Below are 15,837 nucleotides of genomic sequence, written 5' to 3'. Positions count from 1 at the left end.
GTTGACAGTCAAGAAAACCAATGGGGCAGATAGATTTTGTAGCATGTAGGACAGCCATAAATTATAATCAACTCTATGGAAATGGATTCAAATTTGGTTTTAATCTCTATATGATGATATCTGTGAAGTTTATTTTGGAGTAAATGTATATGCAACAAATCATTTGTCATTTTAGAATACTAAAATGGGGTGTTTTTTGCTGACCTAGTAGAGCTCCCAGAAGGCTCCAGGGACCTTCTGAGTGTTACACACAGCACTGGTATTGTTAAGTGCCGTCAAGTCAGTTCCAACTCATAGTGACCCTGTATAGGGCTTCTGAGGCTGTAAATTTTTTTCAGTCTCATCTTTCCCCTGTGGAACAGCTAGTAGGTCTGAGCTTCCTGCTTGGTGGTTTGCAGTCCAATGCTTGGTGTTTAGAACCACTCCACTCCCATTTTGCCCATTTTGTTGTTGCTAAGTGTCCTGAGTCAGTTACAACTCAGAGTGAACCTGTATGGGATGTCAGAGGAGCAGCTGGAAAGTTTCAACTGCTGACCTTGCAGCTCAAATCGACCTTTCGGTACAGTAGATTCTTCCATATTGCAAGTCAAGGGTTGACTTTTTTCTGCAGTTCTTTCAGCTTGAGAAATACTGAGTGTGTTTTTTTCCCTTTTGGTTTTCTAGTCCCAGGTCTTTGCACATTCCATTATAATACTTACATTTCCTATGTAAGTATTATGTCATGAATTGCAAGATTGAGTCAGAAATTATCCGCACTCCAGTTATGTTAAAATGCCCATCCACATTTATATAACTGATGACATTGAGAGTGCACATGAAATGATTCTGTCAAATAGACGAGTGACAGTGGATTATGTGACAAATCATTTGCAAATCAGCCATGGCTCTGCCTATAAAATAATCCACAACAGCCATAGCTTTCGAAAAGTCTGTGCAAGACAGGGATGGAAACAACTCACGAGAGAGCATATACAGAAGCATTTGGACATCTGAAAACAAAGTTTGGACTGATACGCTAAGGAAGGTAAAAGTTTCTTAAAAAAAAATCATTACTAGTGACAAGACATGGATTCATCACTACAAGCTTTAGAGTAAATGAGAGAGTATGGAATGGAAACATCCTCACTCGCTGACCAAGGAAAAGTTCAAAAGTCAACCATCATCTGGAAAATTGATGCTTACAGTTGTCTGGGATTCTCAAGGATCAGTATTAGAACACCATCAGGAAAAAGGTTCAACAATCAAAAGTGCTTGTTATAGTGAGATGCTCTAAACCTCAGATTAAAGGCAGAGGCCTACTAGCCAAGGGCAGGGCTTTGTGATCTTACATGACAATGCATGTCCACACATCTCTACCCACACTATTGACACTCTGCAAAACCTTCATTTTGAAGTGTTAAAACATCCTCCCTATAGGCCTGATCTTGCTCCATTCAACTTTCATCTGTTTGGTCCCCTGTGAAAGCAGCCCTTTGAGGACGAAGATTCACCTTTGAGGATGAAGAAGTAAAGACAGCAGTGTATTCGTGGCTCACCCTAAAACATTTTTTTAATAAGGGAACATGAAAGTTTGTTGACAGACAAAGTGTATTGAAAAGCAAGGAGATTATGTTGAAAAGCGATATATTTGTCTGTTCTAAAAGTTGCTTAAAATAAATTCTACAGTCAGAGTGCAGATAATTTTTGACTCATCCTCATATATTAAATTAGGTCACCACATTGATATGGCAATGAAAGGGATGGCCAGATGGTGCTGAGTAAATAAGATGGTAACACCTATTGCCCTCATTTTTCTTACTGTTTTGAGCCTGAGACTCAAGTTGGCTGCTTAGTTGGTGTGACCACACTATCTGTTAGTACTAGAGGGACTAGATATCTCTTCCGATTACTCTGTTTTTCTTGCTCTTCTGTTTTTACTTTATATTGTTCTATATTTTCTTCTTTGTGATCCGCTCCATAAATTGACGCTAGAACAGAATTGTGATTTTTACTCAAATCCTTACATGTTGTTTGAAACACAAGGGGATGTGTTTCTTGCTTTACTGGAAAAATTCAAATGTTCTAGTTTCCACTGTTTTCTGTGATGGTGTTTCTTAGAGGCCTTCCCTAAGGAGTCTGCACAAGGAGGAGAAGGGAGAAGGAACAGCAACAACCACTTTTTATCTCTAATTCTGTATATTATACTGTGAAGGACTTTGCTTTTCTGACAAAGTCATGGAGGCCAGGAGGAAAGTAACCAATTAAAGAATGCTTGTGGAAAAGTTTATCCTGTGAGGGTTCCATAAATAAGTCTTGACCAATTATAATAAATCCTAGTAGAGTGCTATTTGGTATAATTAGAACACTACAAAACAGCTTCTTAAAGACCTATATCTGGACTGACCAATCATTTCTGTCACGTAGATTCTGTCTCAGACCCATGAGTGTCAGAGCAGTGTTTTCAATAACTGATTTTTCAAAAGTAGATCACCAAACCTTTCTTCTGAGTTGTTGCTGAATGTACTTAAACCTCTTTCCATTGGCAGCTGAGTATATTAACCATTTGCACCACCCAGGGACACCCTGGGATGGCCAGTATTGGACAATTGGAGAGAGCTGTGTAGCTGTGTGGGGTGACAAAAGAACACTGGAGGGAGAACGGACTTTCAGTGCTCTTGTCTGTATCTAAAACCAGACACTCCAAGTAACTTCATCTTTCCAGATACCAATTTTTTTTTTTTTAAGTTTGCCAAATTAGGGGATAAACTAGTTATGATTAGCTAATTAAAATGATATAATGAAGGAACTCTGGTAGTGTAGTGGTTACGAATTGGGCTGCTAATCTCGCGGTTAACAGTTCGAAACTACCAGCTGTTCTGCGGGAGAAAGAGGAGGCTTTCTGCTCCCGTAAAGATTTACAGCCTCAGAAACCCTACACAGGGTTGCTATGGGTCAGAACCAACTCCACGGCACATAACAACAACACAACAACAATGATTTAACACTTATAAAACACTTTCACATATATTATCTTAGAGAAGTTCTAGAAGGTGGGAAGAGCAGAGATTATTATTTTTTCAAATAAGGTAACAGCTCAGACAGGTTCAAGAAAACAGGGCTATCTTAGATCTCTAAAAGGCTGTGATTTTCAGCATTATTGCGTTGGATGTTTATGAAATTTAGTTTTTAGAATGCCAGGAAGTGCCTAGTGCAAGAAGGTCAAATTTATCACAAGTCATTACATATATATTTTTTCCCTTTAGAACTGCAAAAATTATTTTCTGAATGTTTTCAAAGTGTGTGTGATCATAGACAAGTAGTAACAGCATTTAGAAAGGCAAAATTTTAGGCCCCACCCCAGACCCAACAAAAGGTGTTACAACATGCCCACCAGAGAATGCTAAGGCAGCAAATGTTTGAGAACCACTGCTTCAATCTATGGATACTCTGTCCCCCTATAGCTGTCCATTTCCCACCTTATAGCACTAAAGGAAATGTACGAGTCACTCAGCGTTTGGATTGTACTTCGAGTCCTATAGTAGTGAAGGCTCCATGACATGCCGTTCATCTCAATTTTAAAATGCTTGGACCTGTAAGTGTGTCATTCTTAATAATAACATATAATAGTCTATAATTTTGTGCTAACCTTTGCTACCTTCTTTAAGTCTACTTGGAATTTGAAAACATATTAGGGAGAAAAAAAACCAACCAAACAAAAACATATCTAGGGTCAGCGTATTATAAGACTTGAATTCAGGTCACTTTATTTAAAAAGAGTAATTCAAAACAAAAAAGAATTTATTCAATGTGGCTAAAGTTTTCAATCCCTTACTCAAGGTACCTGACAACCTCCCAAACTCCAAGTCCAACCCCTGAAATCTCAGTAACTAACTTCCTCCAGAGGAAATTCCTGTGTATGTGAAACCTATTCCTAAACAAGATTCCCTGACTCATGACTAAATCAGGAAAGAGATCTTCTCATAAATAATAAGGATGATCCAAATTATGTATTTAAAGTTTCTCTTTTAATGTTCAACTCTTGAAAGTCAAATATAGAATTCAAAATGTCTGAAATTTAGCGACATTAAAATTCCAATCCAATATGTTCCCTCAAATTAACTTCCTATATTTGAAGTTTAGAATTTCTGTCAATTTCTGGTAGAAAATACGGAGTCTGGTGCCCAAATCTCATTTTTCCACGAACTTTCCTCATATTATACGGCATCTATTACTCTGGGAAAAGGAGCCCTGGTGGTATTAAGCACTTAGTGTCTAATAAAGAAGTTGGTAGTTCAAATTCACCAGTCACCCATAAAAAAGTATAATGGTGGAAACTCTACGGGGCACCTCTACTTTGTCCTATAGGGCCACTATGAGCCAGAATTCAACACGAAGGTAATGAGTATTACTTTAGGCCATCAACACTAAGGATTCTTTGGAAGGCTTTTATATGTATCCAAAAGAAATTTTGCCAATAAAAACTTCACAAAGGGAGAAGCACAATACTGGCTTTCAGGAATAAAACCTTATACATTTTCAAGATTACTTTTTTCATTATGAAATAACACAAAAATCACCTTTCTCGCTCTTGAATGAGGTCAGCCAGGAGGAACAAAATCCACATATTCTGTGCTACTTCTATTATTAATGTGCTTATAGAAGCAACACTGCAGGCTTTCTATGGAGGTACAAGACTTGCAAATCACATGACTGATAAAAAGTGCTATATAGCTTTTTATACAACATTGTATATCCAACAGTTTCTGAATGACAGATTTAGATTAGTAAATTTCTGTCTATCACAGCACTCCAATTATTTTATTGATCTTCAGTGATTGGAAAGCTATGTATAATTATATAGAGAGTGATTTAAAAACTGCTACCATGCTTTTGAAAAGGCACAGAAAGAAAAAATTGAACAGAAAGATTCCTGCCAAAACAGTACACAGTGAGTTTTATGTACATACATATATCATGAATATTCCAAATCTCAAAAACAAATGTTTTCTACACACACTCGCTCACACATGCACCTTTTTGTTATGTTAATCTCTTAAATTTAGGACTCATTCTTGTAATATTACAAAGAGTATATTGAATGCTTTCCCAAATATTTTACTTTGAGTTATCAACATTGTCATTGTTTCAACCTAGGATTTGTTCATAACATCAACACCAAATAAACCTTCCAGAAAAGGTTTACTCTTCCTGCCAACAGCAAACACCAAAGCCAACTCATATTCATAATTACTCTTCTCTGAAACATGTTTTGACATGAATGACTCAGCAAAGCTGGGGCAATGCCAACTGGTTCAAACTGGTGCAATGGCACCAGAAGAAATCTAACAATGACAGAGCAAACTCTGACTCTGGGAATACTGACTTACTCTACCCTCATTTAGATCCAGGTAAGGAAAATGTTTTTCTGAAGAAGCAAGAAAATCTTCTTTTAATATTCCTTAACAGTGCAAGAACTGTGTTTAAGTATACATTCTGTGAAAGGTGCTATGAGGAAAAAATAACAAACAACAATGAGTTCTCTGGGGCTTTCCACTCCAAAGATCTCATATATAATTTTATTGTTTTGTGAACATCAAATCCTAGTTAAAATGAAAAGCTTTAGGCAAAAAGCAAAAAGAAAGGAAGGAAAACAGCTCTAGGGCAGGTAGTTGCTAAAGAAATAAAATAATGAATAAGGATTCACCTTTTATACAATGAGGAAATACATTTTTTAAAACAAGATTTTAATTTCATTTCATAAAGAAATGTGTAGGTATGTGTTCTCTAGTGTTACTTCATTCACCGGGTTGGTCCAGTTATTTTAATCAGAATCCAAGTCTACTGGTAAAACCAGTGGAAGTTAAACTCAGTTGCCTCAAGTAATTAATCTAACACAATTAAGATGATTGTTCAGCAGAGCACTTGAGCTAGAGTCTCACTTACCTTTTTAATTAAATTGACAATCTGGCACATGTAGCTGAAATACAGGGCTAAATACATATGCCCCCTACCTTGATGATAAGGCTAGAGAATCTCAAAGGTAGTTTGAGTAAATTATGTTAAAATCAATATATTCTGCCTCTGGTGGAGATACTTTTGTTTGGCCAATTTTCCAGAGAAGACCACTTCAGTTTCCTCAATTATTCCAAGCCTAACAAGTAAGTTTCTAAGTCAACAATTTCTAGTTGCTACCTTCTCATAGACATTTTCTTGCTTTCAGAAATATACATACTGGCTCATTTAATGCAAGCATGATAACCTGAAACAAACTACAAATTAGGAAATTGCCAAAACTCAGGTTCCCTCCCTATAACTGACTTCTTTCATTTGTGTAGGTCCCTTTGAGTTATTTCTTTAAATTCACATGAGCTTATATCACTCTCAGATCCAGTGCCACTTAGTCATTAAATGGATGTGCAGTTATCTTGTTTTCCTGATAATTATGAAGATGTTAAGGGTCTATGCCAATTTCGTGACACTGGCTGGATACCTTCTGTTAGTTACCTGGTCTGTCATTGTATGGTCCATTAAACAGTTTTCATTTCACCTTATGAGGCTATAAAAAAATCCAAGATCGATGTTTCTCAAATTATAGATAGTACTAAAGACTATTAAAGAGACTTCTCTCTTTGTTTTTAATATCACCTGTAAATTTACAGCAGACCATCGAGAAATTAAATGGGGTAACATTTACAGATACGTTTTAAACTTCTCAGTTAATCCAAGGCTTCCATTTCTTTCTCCTCCCACCAAATGGTATTCTTCATTTTATTATATACACAAGTGGTGTTTCTCATATTTAAAATAATATACTTTCTTGTTCTTTGAATCTTCATTCAAAAATTTTAGACCAAATTGTCATTGTTGTTCTGACACATTTTACAAGTGGTGCTTTTAATTTCCCAAAAATTCTTTTATGCTGTTCTAGCTTTATTTTACATCATTCTTACATATAGAAAACACATATTTACATCAGGCAGAAGTTAGTGGATCTGAGGAGTCATATGGAGAGACTTTGCTGTTCTCAAAATTGATTTTGTTATGTAAGCCTCCTTCAAAGAGGCTAACACAGCTGCCAGGGCAGGGCTGCAGTGGCCAAAACTCTATAGTGAACAGTAGAAAATGTATTATCACTTACCTCCTTTTGATCAACAATTATTTCGAGGTCTTCATCACTGCTTAGTTTTCCATATCCTTTTTCTTTACTTTTCTTGTGAAAGAATAATTTTAAATGATCATTTAGTTTCTTTCCATTAATAATCTTAATTCCTACTTAATACTTTTTAAAGATAAAAGTCTTTACTTAGCCTGTTCCCAAGCCACAACACATCATGCTTCATGTCAATTTCTCATACACACCAGCAAATGTTTTTATTGCTAAACTATTTAAGTATTTCTAGTTTACCTCTCCCATCCAAATTATGCCTTTAATTCTTTTCTGAATATTCTTATGCTTCTCTGTTAAATCCTGTAGCTTCAGAAAACATTCTTTAATACTTTGAGATTAAAGAAGCAATTCCTTGAAGAGTGCCAGCACAATTTCCTTAAAGATGGAAATTGCATTTAGTAATTAGGCCAGGCTTAAGTCTGGAACTATCATGTTTTCATTTTAATACCATATATAGCCTTAACTTAAGAATAGTATCATACAACTCACATAATAAATCTTCAAATTTACTATATTTGCTTATAAGTCAGATGAAAATTAATACTGGAAAAACAAGTTGGGAATAACTTAAAAAAGATAAAATAATTTTCAAATAAGGAAGATTTACAAAGTTGGAAGATTATGGACAGTCTTTAAAAATGCAGTTTTCATCATTTTCTTTTTCTGTCTATTCCCCACCTATCTCCCTCACAATAAAATCTCTATTGTAATACTGAAGATAGAAAAGGACAAAGGTCATGGCAATCACTTTCCTGTTGTGTTATAAAAGAAAGATAGCATCTCTCTCTCTCTGTGTATATATACATCTATATATATGTAATGCTTAATATGCAATGGTTTCTGGTAATATCAGAAATGTCATGTTGCTTCTTCACAATTTCTGAAACCAAATTATCTCTGTAGAAGACCAATAACAAAAGGAAAAGAAAAATTCCTACAGTTTTCTGTAGTCTAAGGTTATTATATATTTTTAAACAATCCTTATTTTTAAGTCCTAATTATATCAGTTAGAATTAAGAGGACTTACAAATATTAATGTGTGGATTTACTGTGTCATATCAGGATCCTAATCTTCTTGAGGGCAAAGGACATCCTTCAGCTACCGTTACATAAATCTTTACACTGTAGGGCAAAAATTGTTTGTTTTCCCCCTATAACATTCTGGAAGTGGATTTACACGTCCTCCCCACACCCTGCATACCCTCTATTTTTGTGTTTTACTGTAATAAAGAGATTTCTGAATCCTCAAGTGTTAAGATGCATAAACAAAACCTCGGTTCTCATTCATATAGTAATTTAACCACTTAGAAGAGAACAGATGGTCACAGTATTTCTATTATTATTCTTGTCCTCATTTGAGGTTCCATTTCAAGATTGATGGAAAACAAAATGAACCAGGTTGGTTTCAAATCAAGTCAGATTCCTTCCTATCACTTTGCTTTTGGATCTTTTTAGTCTATGGGTTGCCATAAGATTTTGTCCAGAGACCCTCTAATGCAAAACACTTAGAAATGCCTTTAGATTATTAATCTGTATACGTACCAAGTAGCTCATTTGCATGACCCTATTTCTGTTCAAAAAGACATTAAACAGAAATGGAACGTGGGTCCTTCCATCCATTTCACTGTCAGAAATCCCAGAATTCTTTGCACCAGTAGCATTGGCTTCATTGCCAGAACTTGATGATCAAGGAACCACAAATCTTGCCCAGCAACGTTACTTATGATAAACAACAAGAACGGACATTTTCCTGCATCATTGCCTTGACTTTGTGAACATTGTGAAATTTTTGACTAGTGCAAAAAGTCACTGAAACTAAAGTTTCGTCTTTTCCTAATTAATATTTATTCAAGCACTTCTACCCTCCCTGGTGCTCATCCAGTTTAATGTTCTGTTTTGCTTTGCATTTTATTATTAATTACATAAATTTTTTAGTTCATTCCTACTTATGGACTACTCAGCCTCCTTGTCATAAAAGTTCTGAATTTTCTGCCTCTTAACCACCTTTTTAATAATAGATAAAACAATGTCAGCATCCACAGAACAATTCTAGAGTTCAGTTTCTGCCAGGACCAAATTCCACTTCTCCACTTTAATGCCAACTCCCTATCTGATTCAGTTGTACATTTTCAGAGGAAGTAGCCAGGTCAGGGAAGGAGATCGCCTCCCCTCCATACTACTGCAAACAAATGTTGGCATTTTCTAAGAGTGGGGCTCTGAATTTTTACTTAAGTCCTTACTTCGCAAATCACAGTGGTGCATAGAGCCAGAAGTCTTTACCATTTTACCCTAGAATTAAACAATATTTCCTAGTTCACCCCATAACCCCAGGAGAGGTTAATCCTTTTCTAAACCATAATGGTATTCACTCACTTACTGCTTATTTCTAGTGCGAGTATAATCCTCTTTCAAACACTCAGCTTCCCACTTTGCTAGGTCATCCAGCCCAGGCACGGATCTTCATCTCTCCTCCCTCCTCCCAGCTGGGAATCCCTGTCTTCTAACTATGCACTTTTCTCATGCACAAAAAACAACTCCATAGCTTCAGCGTTTCAGCGTGGTGGTCTTCCCATTAGTCAATGGACTGAACAAGAAGTAGAATGCAAGCTGCCGCTCCACCGTTCAAGCCTGAGGGGGCAGGGCTTCTGTGGGAGGAGTCACCACTTCCTGTGACCCTTCCCTCTCCCCGGGAGAGACTGGAGCCGAGCCTTTCAACTCCACCTATAAAGTTAGGCCCTTTTTGTTCCCACTTTGCTGACTGATTGTGGCAGATTTGATGCATCGAAGTGCAGCATTACAGTCAGGATGCTAAAAGGATGAGGGTGAGGTAGAAGAAGTGAGGGAGAGAGAGAAAAAATAGCCATCGTTCCCCGACTACACCTCACTCAGTAAGAGACTCTCAGTTTAGGATATAAGTGTGCAACCCCTGAAACCTTAAAGACAAGGCAGTGTCTCTCCATCTTCCCCACACTACTCTGAGTACAGGAAGAACTACCTGGATTAGGAATCAGTCTCAGGAAGTGAATAGTAATCCATTTAAGGGCTTCCCACCCCTCTGGATATCTATAGTCAGTAAAATACACTTTGTTTGTGCTACTAGATTTTAAAAACGATTAAATCAAATTTCTCTTGTATAGTTTTCTTAAGGACAGTGGACCTGAATTACTTTTGTCCTCTGCAGACATTCCACCATCTCCCCTTAACCCTGTCTACCCCTTATTCTCTCGTCCAAAAAGGTAAAACAGAAACGTGGATTTATTAATTTGAATTAAATAAACCAATGTACAGGAAAACAATATTTTGACCACAGATATAGAATGTTTACTATAGGAAAATATGTAGGCAAACATCAGCAAAATCTGTACATATGAATTAATAGGATAGAATTGTGAAAAATTAAGCTACGTATGTTAATTTCAGAACCAAGGTTTATTTAAAAAGTTAAGAGTTTTAGTTGAAAAATCTGTTTCATGTCAGTTGAACTAAAAACATTCTTCATAATCATTAGGAATTGAACATATGATGGAAATTCTGAATGGGAAAAGAAACATTTGATTTAGCTAATTGTACAACTTAGCTACAATTACAATTTTTTGTCTAACCACACAAATCAAAATAAATGTAAAAGATAAAGATTGCATAAAAAATATTTCAAGAAATTTTTCTTTGCTGCTCTGGTATCGTAGTGGTTACGAATCGGGATGCTAACCTCAAGGTCAGCAGTTCAAAACTACCAGCTGTTCCGCGGAAGAAAGATGAGGTTTTCTGCTCGCGTAAAGATTTACAGCTTTGGAAACCCTGTAGAGGGTCGCTATGAGTCGGAACTGACTCCATGGCACCTAACAACAACAACATTCATTGCATAGTAGTTACAAGTTGGGCTGCTAATCTCACAGTCAGAAGTTTGAAACTACCAGCGATTCCGGGGAAGATAGATGAGGCTTTCTGCTCGTGTAAAGATATATAGTCTCAGAAACCCTATGCAGGGTCGCTATGAGTTGGAACCAACTCCATTGGCCTATAACCACCACCACCACCATTTACTAAATGGACTACTGATGTGGCGCTGTAGGATAAGCACTTGACCACAAGGTCCACGCTTCAAACTCACTAGCCGCTCCTCAGAAACCCTATTGAGGTTGCTATGAGTCAGAACCAACTCGACGGCATTTAACAACAACATTTACTAAATACTGTAATAAAGAATGGGGGTTTCAAAAAGTTTGTGGAAAAAATCCATTATCTTTTAATTACATTTTTTCATGAACTTTTTAAAGCCTCTTTGTATCTAGTTGTTGTTGCTAAGTTTCGTGGAGTTAGTTCCGACTCACAGCGACCCTGTGTAGTGTTTCAAGGAGCGGCTCATGGTTTTGAACCACTGACCTTGTGACTAGCAGTCCAGTGTTTATCCTACCGAGCCACACCAAGATTGCATAAAAGATATACATCTTTTCTATATCTGCCCATATAGAGTAGATGTATATTTATTTATCAAAGCAAATGCCACGTGCAGAATATGTATTCCAACTACCAGCAGGAAAGGCCTTCCTGTCTTCTTCATAATTGTCAATTCAAATCCTATTCTTTTATTTTCCCTATCTACATTTTTTCCCTATCCATCACCTTCTTTCCTTCAGCTTGTAAAACTGGTCAGGTTTCTAAAAGATAGATTTCCTCATATCTGCTTTTCTCTGGAGACATTCATCTATTCTCTTTTATCTCTTCACTGTCAAATTTGAAAGAGTGGTCTATAGTTTCTTACTTTCTGTTCACTTCTTAGCCAATAGCAATCAGGTTGCCATTTACTGGAATTGCTTTCTTGACAGTCACCAATGGACTCCTAATTGCCAAATTCTCAAGCAGCCCTTTCTTAGAGCTAATTGGATGAATTAGCCACTAATGCAATGTATTATTGACTACAGATGTCAAAATAAATGCAATATTACTCCTTTTCATGGTCAAGTTTTTATGGACTCTTTTCAAAAATGTCTTTGCTAACATGATTTCAGCTGTTAAATGGTATTGCCATCAACTGAATAAAGCATCCATGAGAAGGCAGAGGATTGGGAAGGAAAATAATGTGCTTAATGTTATATTGTTGAGTTTGTGGTGTCTTTAGAAAGTTCGCAAGTAAAAAGATTCAATAAACCATTAAAATAAACAGCCTGTATCTAGGAAGAGAGATAAGGGTAGGGTTATGGATTATTGAGGATAATTAAAATTACCAAAGTGTAGGAGCCCAATAAAGAAGAACATTAATGTAGAGACAGAAGAAATGAGGACTAAGACCGGTGTCCTCCGGAATGCTCACATTGAAAGAAGGGGTGAAAGAAAATAACTCAGTGAAAGAGACTGAGTGGAAGTGATCATAGATAGGGGTAGGAGGGGAGAGCCAGGAGAATGCAGTCATAGAAAGAGTGCTAGACAGTGCTCAGTGTTAATGGCAGATTAAGTGTATGAGCTGCAAACTTTCATCGTAGTTGGCAATTTGGAAGTCATCAGTTACCCTAGACACTGAAAATGTGGAGAAGATGGAAGCCAGGTTACAGTAAATGAATGGACACATAGGAGGTAAGAGAGTGAAGACAGGAAGACAAAGAATACAGGGGAAGAATACTGGAAAGACAAAGAAAACAGGGAAAGAATACTGGGAGTTACTATAGTTTCTTTCCTTGTTTTCCCTGTAGAAAAGAGTGCTGGTGATACAGTGGTTAAACATTCGGTTACTAACTGAAAGGTTGGCGGTCCCAACCCATCAGGGTGAGTAACGTGACAGTCTACTTTTCACAGAGATTTACAGCCTTGGAAACTCCATGTGGAAGCTCTACTTTGTCTTACAATGTTACTATGAGTCAAAGCTGAGTCTACAGTAATGGGTTTGATTTGTTTTTTGGTCCCTTGTGTAAAGGTATTAAGCATGTTTTATAGTTCAAGCAGAAGGAACTAGTAATAAACGTGAAAACATATATAAAAGAGAGGGAAAGGACTAATTCATGAGACAAGAAAGTAAGAACAAAACCCTTTGGAGGAAAATTCTATGTCTGTCTTTCAAAATTTATTACGTCTATGTCTATTTATGGAGTTCTGATGTAGCGCTGTGGGTTAATGCGCCAGACTGCAAAACCACTTGAACTGTAATGTTGGTGGTTCAAGTTCACTAGCTGCTCCTTGGAAACCCTATACAGGGTCGCTATCAGTCAGAACCGACTCGGTGGCACTTCATGACAACAACAATGTCTATAGAAAAAAATTCTGAAGGAAATATACCAACTACTTAAAGCCTTTTTCTCAGGGAGATGGAGTTATGCATGATCTATGCTTTTTTCTTTATACTTAGGAATCTATTTGGTAATAAGACTGAATTTCTTATATAATCAGAAAAAGAATACAAAATGTGATTGCTTTAAAGAGCCATAAAATTGCCATAGGAAAAAAAAAACTCAATTAAAGTCTACTCTGCAGAAGAAAGACTGGGTCAATGTTTTACTCTTCCTTTATTTGTTTCTGGAGGAATAAAAGGTTTGTTTTGATTTTTAAAATGTAAAGATTCATGCTAGAGTTATTGCTTATGTTCCTTGTGGCAACAGTGACAGGATGGTGGAGTGAATGTTTTGTTTACAGAATTTAATATGCTTCTTCCCCCTTGACTCTTCCTTATAATATTAACATTTTGGTCTCATGCTCCCTCTTTTTTAAAAGATATCCACAGTCACCATTGTGTAGGAGCCAGGGAAACAATGAAAAAAGAAAACAGGAAATGAGGGAGAAGGATGAGTTTCTCCCAGATGTCCTGAAAGGAGGGTTTGAGAGCTTCTCTTGTTTAAGATGTAAGTCTGGATCCACCTTCTATTAAATGAAAGAGAACACTGTAGGATAAGTACTGCACTGCTAATCAAAAGATCAATGGTTCAAACCTACACATCGCTCCTTGAAAACCCTATATAAGGTCACTATGAGTCAGAACTGACTTGATAACAACAGCACCTTAGCAGTTGAAAGAACAATTACAGTTCTTTGATTTTGTTTATATATGGGGAAAACACACTTTTCTGAAGAGAACTAGAAATTTCACTGGTATAGAGAATCATTTTTAGAGCTGATTAAGTCTGGCATTTTTCAAGAACTTTTTTTTTTTCCCCTTTAAAAGATGTTCACTGTTGTGTGGTGTTCCCCCACCCCCACCCCCAGCTGTGATCATGTTAAATAAAACAACCACAGGGAGCACTTTTTCAGTTTTGGGCCAGGCATGAGGTAAAATAACATATGGCACTCAAACAATACAGTCCAATGTACTGCTGGGTAAGAAAAGAAATATAAGGACAGCAACTACATTGCAACACTTTAAATTAAGTTTTAAGACATGTCTATGTGCAGATATTTCGTAATTTTTAAAATTTAAGGCTAATTCTAATTTGGAAAATAGATATTCCAGATACTTATTACTTGGATAATAAAATGTCAGAATACAATGTACACTATAGCATGAGTTGTTGTTGTAGTTGTTAAGTGCTGTTGAGTGAGTTCTGACCCATAGTGACTTTGTATACAGTTTCCTAGGAGTAACTGGTGAACTTGAACCACCAACCTTGTGGTTCAAATTGACTTTGCAGTCCAGCGCATTAACTCACAGCACCACATCAGGACTCCTGCTGTATGTTCTATCTTCAAGGTGACACTAGGAGTATAAGATAATGACTGGAATCATTTATAAAGTTTCTTAAAAATATTTTCTATAGGTTTTCAAAGATTAAAATTCTCTAATATAAATATTTACTATGATTACTCAATTTTGTGCAGGATTGTTTTCTTTTTCTAAAACAAAACAAGAAAAACTATTACAAATTGAGTGAAGGTTTACAGAGCAGATCATCAGTTTTACCTTCAACGAATCCTACACTTCATTCCATCTCAGTGATTGCAGGGACGTCCCATCTATGTAACATCACTCATCATACTTCCTTACTGTGTTATTTGTTTCTATTCCTCTTTCTTTCTCTACCCTCTGAATTTTGCCCTTTTGATTTTGCATGGTTAGCATTCTATGTTGTACACATCATACTAGCCTTGTTGTCCCTCCTATTGCTTGATTGATAATTGAGCCATGGGGTGAGTTCAGTTCCAAGTCTGAAGGGTGGCCAGTCTCTCTCTGGTCTTTTTAATGATTCTGAGATATCCTAAGAGTCCCAAGAAAGATAAACTTTAAATATGGGTTGCACCTTAATGTAAAGAAAACAAAAATCCTCACCACTAGACCAGTAAATAACATCATGATAAATGGAAAAAGATTGAAGTTGTCAAAGATTTCACTTTGCTTGGATTGACTATCAACACACATGGAAGCAGCAGTCGAGAAATCAAACGATGTATTGCATGAGGCAATCTGTTGCACAAGACGTCTTTAAAATTTTCAAGAGCAAAGCTCTCAGTTTGAGGACTAAGGTGCACCTGACCCAAGCCATGGTGTTTTTAATAGCTTCATATGCATGTGAAAGATGGACAATGAATAAAGAAGTGTTGGGGACCACAAAGCACTGAGATGTTGAGGCCCTGTGTCATGGACAAAAATCCTACATGATGGCCCCACTCAGGATGGCTAGCCAGGGACCCTGAGGGCCAAAGGAAGTGACCTCCTGATGTACCGGGTTCATTGGTTTTTGCGAACTCACTGGTGGGCTACCTCTGTATAATTT

The 15,837-nt window shown here is 36.8% G+C and overlaps 1 protein-coding gene across 11 annotated transcripts in view; it reads right to left on the bottom strand.

Annotated features, from left to right (window-relative positions):
* The window catches only part of PEX5L (peroxisomal biogenesis factor 5-like), a 366,277-nt gene that overhangs the window by 268,773 nt on the left and 81,667 nt on the right, over positions 1-15,837 (bottom strand). For 2 of the 11 annotated variants that reach the window (XM_006867692.1, XM_006867695.1), the window contains exons 1-2: positions 8,690-8,776; positions 7,118-7,189 (exon numbers count right to left, since the gene is read on the bottom strand). The exons of 3 other annotated variants lie outside the window; for them this stretch is intronic. In XM_006867692.1, coding sequence (XP_006867754.1) covers positions 7,118-7,189; positions 8,690-8,767 — 150 coding nt within the window. In that variant the 5' untranslated portion in view covers positions 8,768-8,776. Of the gene's footprint in view, positions 1-7,117; positions 7,190-8,689; positions 8,777-9,524; positions 9,738-15,837 lie in introns of those variants that run through there. 6 more of the 11 variants (XM_006867687.1, XM_006867684.1, XM_006867693.1 and 3 more) reach the window with 5 other exon arrangements.

The sequence above is a fragment of the Chrysochloris asiatica genome, unplaced genomic scaffold, assembly GCF_000296735.1.
Source record: "Chrysochloris asiatica unplaced genomic scaffold, ChrAsi1.0 scaffold00108, whole genome shotgun sequence".
Lineage (NCBI taxonomy): Eukaryota > Metazoa > Chordata > Mammalia > Afrosoricida > Chrysochloridae > Chrysochloris > Chrysochloris asiatica.
This window is presented reverse-complemented; position numbering and strand designations above follow the sequence as displayed.